This window comes from Macrobrachium nipponense, chromosome 39, assembly GCF_015104395.2.
Source record: "Macrobrachium nipponense isolate FS-2020 chromosome 39, ASM1510439v2, whole genome shotgun sequence".
Taxonomy (NCBI): Eukaryota; Metazoa; Arthropoda; class Malacostraca; order Decapoda; family Palaemonidae; genus Macrobrachium; species Macrobrachium nipponense.
This window is the reverse complement of record NC_061099.1, coordinates 58,233,788-58,243,787: the sequence shown is the minus strand read 5'-3', so window position 1 is coordinate 58,243,787 and position 10,000 is coordinate 58,233,788. Positions and strand designations below refer to the sequence as shown.

The following is a 10,000-nucleotide window of genomic DNA, read 5'->3' as shown; positions in this document are numbered from 1 at the left end:
ATCCTATATATATATTTTCTTTATTATGTATAGTTAATATTTCCTTCTTCTATCTCTACTATATAAATATTATATCTAATACATAATCTAATATATAATTCATATATTAGTATTATATAACATATATAATATATATCCATATATTTAATTTATAATATCTATATTTATATATTTATATAATCCGTCTACATCTAGATTATATATTATATTTATTTATACATTTTATTTATTATTTAAATGTAATATATATATATCTATATTTTATATATATATATATATATATATACTATTTATATTATTTATACATTATATATACATATTCTATATAATATTATATATAATATAATAATATAATGTATAATATATATATGTCACAAATACCTCATCTATATGATTTCGCTGCTGCATGGGTAAAGTTTATATACAGTATAAATATGATACATTTTCCTGACCTGTCCTATGACAAAACTAAGAATGCACAGGTCCGATTCCTGATTAGGGTCGAAGTACGATCAGCAAAAATTCCTATTTTATGTGAGATATTCCCAGGATTAAGTGAAGTCGATATCTAAGGGTTGTTTGTGCCTTAATACCTATTAGTCAGAAAAACTGATAGATATCTCGCGTGCGTGTGCGTGTGTGTACACGCACACACACACCACACACACACACACACACACACATATATATATATATATATATATAATATATATATATATATATATATATATATATATATATATATTATATAGACAGAGATCTCGTGTGCGTGTGTATGCGTGTGTGCGGACGTGTATGTATGATGTATATAATGTATGTATGCATATATATATATATATATATATATATATATATATATATATATATATATATATATATATGTATAATTATTTTTTCACTATATTACTTATTACTTTACGGAGAGGTCCAGGAGATGGTATGGTTTAACCTCCTAACTATTTTGACCCTATCTACAACGGCCACAAGCGTCAAAATACCATGTGCGTAACTAACTGCTGAGCTCACAAGAATGACAAGAGCCAAGAAATCGAACTGCAGTCCCCTCGTTTGATGAGCAAGGTTGCTACTGACCACACCACGAGTCCCACACAAACACAAGCACACACACACATCTTTATATATATATATATATATATCATATATATATATATATATATATATATATAAATATATAATATATATATATATATATATATATATATATGAACGACTGGAAAAACTCTCACTTGTTCACTCATTTATCGGGGATCACCTCAATAAAGCCAAGAGAATTTATTTCATCAACACCACCTGAAGAATAAACTTTATAAACGACAATTAAGCGAAAACCTTCAATTTGTGCGCCGAAGACGAAAGTAATGATGCAGAGAAAACCAAAAATCCGTAGCGATACTTCGCAAAAGATTTTTTTTACAGTATATTGCTTTTATGCCTGTTATATTGTGCCTTTCTTTCTGTGTGCCTTACCGGTTGTAGTTTTTTTTTTTTATTGGCATGGCTTTAAAGGATAAAACTCCGAGAGCGAATAAAAAAAAAATAACCGCGAAAACAGAAGCCCTACAAAGTCATTGAAAGTTTCCCAGTTATTTCTTCGCAGAGGCTCTCTACCCAGGCACAGAGATAATTTATAACCTCATAACCTATTTCTTTTTGTACGACCCGAAATTCGTTAATTCTTTCGGATTACGTTGGTTTGTATCAGAACGGGCTTTTGCCTAAAGCCTGCTATAAGTGTCGTAAAATGTTGATGCGTAAAAGGGGCCTGATGTAATCCTCTGGACTCTTACCACCAACAGGGACAAAAATACCCCTACCTTTAATAATGCCATATTAATGAGTGGAAAATATTAAACCCACAATATATGATTACTTTGCACACACACACACACACACACACACACACACACACACACACACACAGAGAGAGAGAGAGAGAGAGAGAACTGAGAGAGAGTGAGAGGAGAGAGAGAGAGAGAGAGAGAGAGAGAGAGAGCCCTATTGTTTTCTGGTTTCTTAACCATTTCCGGTTCCTATTTTATATACCCTCTCCAACGGCGATCTTTTAGGGAGAAATTTATGCTTCCATAAAAATAAATACTTCCATTTCCGGACCAAAAATATGGCCTCTCCCCTAACTTCAAATTGTGATAGTTTCTCCTAAAACTAAAATTCTGTGACTGAAAACGAATCCTGATTGAAATTCTCGATCATGAATCTCCAATATCATCAAATAAAACTGCAGTTTCCCCACATTTCCGGCTCTCACATAGCAAACAAATATATTAATGTATGCGCATAATATGTTACTCGTCATAAAAAAAAAGATACAAGCTTAACATAGACATACTCGGCCACAGCTTTAATATTTTCGGGCTTCGGAGAAAATAGTTGGAGCCAGAGGAATGGCCCATCCAGAAATCTTACAAAACAAAATACGTTTCAGCATTCGGGGGAAGGTACTATAAATGATTCAGTGGTGAAAAATGGAGAGCCAAAGCAATATGATTCTGAGCGAAATGCCTAAAAAAAAAGTCCGACCACTGACTACATAGCGGTAGTTGCAAAGTCAGTAGTCAAACATAAACAAGTAAACGACCACACAAAAATTCACAGTGAAATCCACTGAATAACTTCATTAGCACCAGACAGTTTATAATATAATTCTTATACTGGTCGATGCGATAAAAGAAACCCTAGCGCTTATAGAAGAGAAAAAAAATACATTTTGGTAGCAGACCTCGGGGAAATCAAAAACACGAAAGAGCCGGAAGTCTTAGAAAATGTTGTTTACAAAAATTTCTTCCAAGAGACAGAAACCTTTTCCGCTCTTCCTACGAAGAAATGTTCCTTTAGGCGAAGGAAACCTTAATAACTATTCTTAAAATAGACACATTCTTCTAGAAACGAAGCCTTAATAACTTTTCTTAACAGAAGCAATGTGATGGAAACGAAGCCTTATATAACTACGTCATTTCGAATCAATTTATGAATTTGCGCGAGCTCTGTACTTACGTCCGTCGTTTCGAATCCCTCCACATTGACGAACTTGTAAGCGGGGTTGTTGGCCAGGACAATAACGGCTTCCACGGGGTAGAGCCTATGGTTGACCGCCGTCACCCTGACGCCCACTTGCTCCCACAAGCCCGCCCTTTCGGGTGCTTCGACGGAGATCCAGAATCCTCTCGAGCCACGCCACTGGACTGGGTCTGGTAGGATTGTCATGCCGTTCTCCGGGTGTAGGCTGTACGCCGTCAGAGCCAGGTGGGATGACCCCGGGGGGAGGGGTTCGGTCACGGTGGCAACGCCCGAGTCACCAACCATGACCTCTCGCCATACCCAAGGCTTAGCGAAGTGGCGCCGTAGACGACTGGAGCCATACAGCCGGAATCTCGTGGCGTCATCTTGGAAGGACGGCGGGGCTTTGCCTGAGGGAGTGCGAGGGAACATTAGGAAAGGGCTGAGCTTTTCATATCATGGTCTACTGTTTATGTTAATCTTATTTCAGTCAAGAAGGTTCACGGTTTCCTGTAATAATAATAATAATAATAATAATAATAATAATAATAATAATAATAATAATAATAATAAAAATAATGGATCTTTCCTAGATAGTGACCCCAGGGGTTTTAATGTGGTATATACCCACCTTTGCGGAGTATTTAGTTAAAGACTGTTGGCGAATACCGTGAAAACATTTACAAAAGACTAAATATAATAAAGATAATAACACCCAAAAACCCTTGAGGTCGCTAATAATAATAATAATAAGAATATAATAATGATAAAATAATTCTTTTCAGTTTTTTGCCGTATACAAGGAGCAAATATAACAAACAGTACACAATACCCACTGCACTAACTTACTGAATTGTTAGTAATAAATAATGCACTGAGTATGTATATATATATATATATATATATATATATATATATATATATATATATATATATATATATATATATATGTGTGTGTGTGTGTGTGTGTATATGTATATAAATAGCGGTAGCAATGAGTCAAGCTAAAATTACAGACTAATACTTAAAGCTGGAAGCTCTGTAACTAAAAATCCCATGTATGGAGGGTAAAATAAGGTATGCTACTACTAATAATAACATTAATGACATCGATTGTACAAGGTCTGGAAATAAATAACACTGCAGAAAGAGGGGGGCGAATAATGAAAGGACAAACACAATAACACAGTAATCATAATAGAAACATACACAGAAGACGATTGCGGCAATCCATAAAAAAAAAAAAAGACCTAACATTATGAGACACAAGTGTGGCTTTTTTTTAACCTTCACCTTATATATTGCTGCCTTATAACTGAGATCTTTGCTTAGCTTCACCACTGAGGATGTTCTGGATCAGCAGGCTACTGTTATTACCCAGTTCAATAGTACGAAGACAATTTCACCTGATAATTTTTAAATAATCAAGGTAGTATCATATGAATATATACATAGCAGGATGGTAGTGATGTGTGTTTGTGAAACGCCAAGACGTCAATAATTTGCCACAATATGAGACGAACAGCAGCATTTTGGTTGCTTCGATGTTGACTTCTTTGTCTCTTAGATGTGGTGATGAGTCCCAGGTAAGGAAATTCAATCAAGAATTGTCAAAGGGTCATTCCTGAGGAATATTTATTGATGGGGTGTCGTTACGGCGTTCAGTAATCTAAGAGGAATGCCGTGCAACGGTTTTGTTTCGTTGTACAAAGGAATCAATTTGTTCTCTGTACATTCGGAAGCATCGATTACTTAACAAACGCTTTGTACCGCTAGGAGGATCTGAACCTTATCGTGGATGTTGTTTACAGATTCCGTTGACAGCCCACTCGACTGAGGACCAGTTTACCTGACGCTCAGCGCATCTGCGTATAAATGAAAGACATACAGTGCCGATCAAGCCGCCTTGAGAAAGCACGGCAGAGAAGACGAAGACGAAGTAGTTGAAAGGACAAACAATCGCTGCTTAGAGGAGAACCAGCAAAAAAATATGGCAACTAATTTAAGGGTGCTCCCATACTTGACGATTTGAAGCTTCATGATGCGTTTCAGTCAAACTCTGCGAAAATTAAACGTATTCCAAAATGCAAATTATAGTACTAAATTTCCCATTTTAAACAATTATCGACTTGTTACGACAGAAAAATTGCCATTAGACTTTGTCGTTATAATAATCCCAAATAAAATAATCTCCATCATAAACCGGCGACAAAGAAATTTCTGAGCGCAGAAGTGATTCATTAAAGGGAAGTAAAATCCAATCAGGAATCTCAAACAAAGCTAATTGGTTCATTAACCATTTTGTTCAAAAGCCGCCCGTTCATTTACGCCTCCAACAGACTTTATTCTAAGCTTAAATTTCCTGAAATTGACTTCAAATTACCTCAACTCCACGATCACTGTTGCACTCTGTACTTTACGACGAACACGGCTATCCTGATAGGCCATTAAATTCCCTCCTGTAATTCGGAATAAAATATCTCGAATTCAGCAAAAACCTTAAATTACCAATACTGGGGACATATAGACGATTATTCCAATTAGGAAGGATCTCAAACTAATCATGGAATTCATGAATTTTCACCAGATTTGCAATTGGAATAACTCTCGTGAAATCGTCCCCCCCCCCCCCTCCGTCCTCCCAGACTGCGATATCTACAGAAAAAAAATTTATATAAATTAGTTCAAAGAGTACTAATGGCCTGGATTAATGGCAGGTCACCTACATTGTTGGCTCTGCTTAAAAACAGCGAATGATTTCCTACACGGGGAAAAACCTTATGGAGATGATTACGAGGCGCGTTACAAACCAACTACTGTGCACAGTACTCGCTTTAAGTCATCGTTTCTTTGAGATAACTTCTTAAACAATAATCGCAACAGTATGAGATTTTGGCAGAGCTTTATTAACACCTTGCCGTAATTTTCGTTAGCATAGTGCATTACTAAAAGTAAACAGTTAAGGCAGGTTGTTCTGGAAAACGAGGAGAAAGTCAATCAAAGAGTGACTTTGACGTCACGAAAACGTCACTATTAAGCCCCACCCACCCATCTCAATTATCTCTCTCTCTCTCTCTCTCTCTCTCTCTCTCTCTCTCTCTCTCTCTCTCTCTCTTCTTGAATTTCTACCCAGTTTCCAGACCCTTATGGGAGGACAGCGATACCCTCGGGGAAATCACACTTTTTGAAGTATAAATCAAGGGTCAAGTGGCCGTATTTTCCGTGCGTGTGTGTGTAAGTATATCTTAGTTTTACTAGACCACTGAGCTGATCAACAACTCTCCTCGGGCTGGCCCGAATGACTAGCTATTTTTACGTGGCTAGGAACCAATTGGCTACCCACCAACGGGAACTACAGCTTATTGTGGGATCCGAACCACATTGAGGAAAGAATTTCTATTTCCAGAAATGAATTCCTATGATTCTGCGTTGGCAGAGTGGGGAATCGAACCCGGACCCTTAGAACGGAAGTCGTGAAGTCGTGCATGTAACCGACTCGTCCAACGAGGAACTCGAGAGAGAGAGAGAGAGAGAGAGAGAGAGAGAGAGAGAGGTGAAGCCTATAGTAAAGTCATTGTTGCGTCTCAAGGAATTTCGTCCGAACTGCTATCATCGAAGTTGAATTTCTCCTCATCTTCAAGAACAAACTGACTCAATTGTTTACTTCTGGTACTGCACTATGCTAACAAAAATTACGGCAGGTCGAGAAAAAGGCTCTGCCAAATTTCATACTGATACTATTCTTTAAGAAGTTATATATATATATATATATATATATATATATATATATATATATATATATATATATATATATATATATATATATATATATATATATATATATATATATATATCATATATATATATATATATATAATATATATAATATATATATATATATATATATATATATATATATATATATATAAAGACGAGCGAAATGCATAGTAATCAGATATTATTATTAAAAATATATACTGAAAAACCAAAAAAACTCGGCGATGATGTATCCAGGGAAAAGGCAGCAGTTTCTATCACTCTCATCTTCACATTCCTCAATCAAGGATAAATTCCGTTTTATAAAATAGGCCCTAAAGCCTCACACACGCCTCACGCACCTACTTTTCTTATTATTATTACCAACATCCAGATATAAAACTTGAATTAAAGAGACAATATGGAATACAACGATTAAGAGTAAACCTTTGCACAGTCGCTCACACAACCCCACCTCTCACAATTTAGATCAAATGACAATCACAAGCTGCAAAAACTAGAGAATGGATTGTTTGAAATTCTTTGGTTGAATTTACTTTTCGAGTCGACTTCTAGTGCGCCTGGGTCAGAGGAGTTTCCCCTATCCGGTAAATTAATTATCATGAGTATCTTAACGGTAATAAAAACAATTTTTCTGATGTAAATGCTACCGATATGAATGTGGCGTTACAGGATTACTTTAGAAACTTTTGCTCTCGCTTTTCATATTCTGATTTAAAACAGAACAAACACAATTTCTCTCAATATATAAAAAAATTCAGTCAGCTACTTTAGATGTCTCCTGTTCATTTGGAGATGTTTATACCTTTAACAAAAAGAAAATATATACCATGTACAACACTAAATTATGTATGCATTCCTGAAAATATTTATTGTATAAATGGAAATATACGTAAAAACCTTTAACATGACAAAGGACTCAAGATAGTAGAGAGAGAGAGAGAGAGAGAGAGAGAGAGAGAGAGAGAGAGAGAGAGAGAGAGAGAGATGTTGCGGAGTGATACTATATACTGCTTTACTGCAGGGCTGTTTTCTTCTTCTCAAAATGTAGCAGAATAGGAGATAAAAAAAACCCCAGAAGCTGAAGTCCCTGTTGAGCTACAAACACTGTTCCCCAAAGGGTCTCTTTGATCGAAGGCGTCTTCTGGAATCAACGGGGACATAAAGCGAAGACAGCGAAGACATCAGAAAGGAGGTGAAGTACCTTGCAAAGGACACCATTTCCGCAATCATTAAAGAAGAGATTCTCCATAAATCTCTCCTAAAAGAGTGGGAGAATAGGACATTTCAGCGTCCGATTCCGATGTCCTACGTCACTGACTAAAGGAAAATTCCCAACATACACCAGTTATTACCGCTGCGAGCACAGAGAAGGTAAAAATTCCAGCCAGAACACCACGGATATTGCCGTAGAAAGGAGCCCTTGATATGCAATAGGTCCCGCCACAATACAGCTTTCGATTCGGCACACACAAAATGCCCCATTGTCTTGAATTGGATGTCGTCGCATTTACATAATGCCATAGACGAACCTCTCGACGGTGCCTCGACGCCGAGAGACGGCGGCGAATCATGTCATCAATGGGGTTTTAACTACATCTTACGAGGTATTTGTTCCGCCCCGATTGCCGCATAAGAGCGACTCCTGAGATATCTATGGGATTCCCACACTGACGGAAATGAAGAGCCAAATGCAACCGCATCTAAATTGCTTGCGACTGTATTTTAATGCCCTTGAAATGTAATGAGACATTCACAGATTCCAGTTTCATTTCAAGTAAATAAAAATGATCCCTTCACCAGAACTGACACAAACAAAAACACTAGTCGAAATGACCACTGGAGACAAAACCAATTATTTCCTTACATCCTCGTTCGTCAATCCAATCCGGACAGTCGAATTTCCCGTCGCACGCAGCCGAATCCGGATAACAGCCGCTTAACAAGCACGGCAGACGCGAGGCTGGCGTGCCGCCACAGCGACGTTCGACCGTAGGAACGATGCCATCTGACAGGACAAGAAGGTCGGCGTATCTGCAAAGGACATAAAGGGAAAAACATTAGGTTTTTTTCTTACTTATGAATTTTCATGGCTCTCATTAATCATACTGATATATAGGATAAAAGCGTCGTTATGTAGTCAAGAAATCCACCATAACAATGGCATATGTCCAAAGGCTGAAATGATCAGTACTTGACTCACTGGCACCAAACACTACATCAACAAAATAATTCATTTTTTTTATTGTAAAAGAGAGGAAAGAAGGTCTTTTTTTTATCTATGGCCTTGGATTAAATAAACCAATTTAATTATAATGTACATCAGAACTCTAATCATAAAAATAATGTTAATTTAGGTTTTTTTAAAATATAATTTACTGGTGTGCTTCTTTTATAAATTATATAGCTTGTATAAATGAAGACTATGCATGAGATACATACTTCGATGCTAAATCTTAAATTACGTGTTACTTGAGACGCATATCTAAATATTGGACGTCGGCGAAATGGAAAATTTAAAGTTGATATGAAGCAATCCTCTCACTGGCTTCTTTGCTAGTGAGTAGGAGGTTAAAATACTTGGAGAGCCCAAGTTGTATGAGAGAGAGAGAGAGAGAGAGAGAGAGAGAGAGAGAGAGAGAGAGAGAGAGAGAGAGAGATATCTTAAAAACAGTCGATTTTCCAAGGGTGAAGCTGTTTGTTAAAACAGAAATGCAAGCTTTCAAAACTTGATGAGTTGAGGGACATTGGCAATTCAAGAAGCGCATTTTCATTGAACATTAAGAATGTATCTTTTGAAAATTTACTTTTGGTCACAGGTTTTTACATAAGTTAATATGAAAAGTTAATGAAGCACTGGCTGTTAATAGGCGACAAACATGCGGAGCCTGGGACATAAAATCATGCAGATATGTATACATCACATGCACAATCACACACACACACACACACACACACACATATATATATTATATATATTATATACATTATACAAAAACACAAACACAATATACAAATAAATGGATGTATGTATGTATGTTCCAACATAACTCTGAAATGCAAGGAGCAATTTCAACCAAACTTGGTATACATATAATTTAGCATTGGGGAAAGAATACTGTGGGGGTAAGACATCACTGGCATCAAAGGGGGTATGGGTGAGAAGGGGATGGCATGCAAAAACAGC

General features: G+C 36.6%; 1 protein-coding gene across 5 annotated transcripts in view; it reads right to left on the bottom strand.

Annotated features, from left to right (window-relative positions):
- Positions 1–10,000, bottom strand: part of LOC135210364 (CD109 antigen-like) — a 1,440,954-nt gene that overhangs the window by 172,307 nt on the left and 1,258,647 nt on the right. For all 5 annotated transcript variants that reach the window (XM_064243260.1, XM_064243264.1, XM_064243262.1 and 2 more), the window contains 2 exons: positions 8,681–8,847; positions 3,034–3,446 (listed from right to left, as the gene is read on the bottom strand). In XM_064243260.1, the coding sequence (XP_064099330.1) occupies positions 3,034–3,446; positions 8,681–8,847 (580 nt within the window). The remainder of the gene's footprint in view (positions 1–3,033; positions 3,447–8,680; positions 8,848–10,000) is intronic.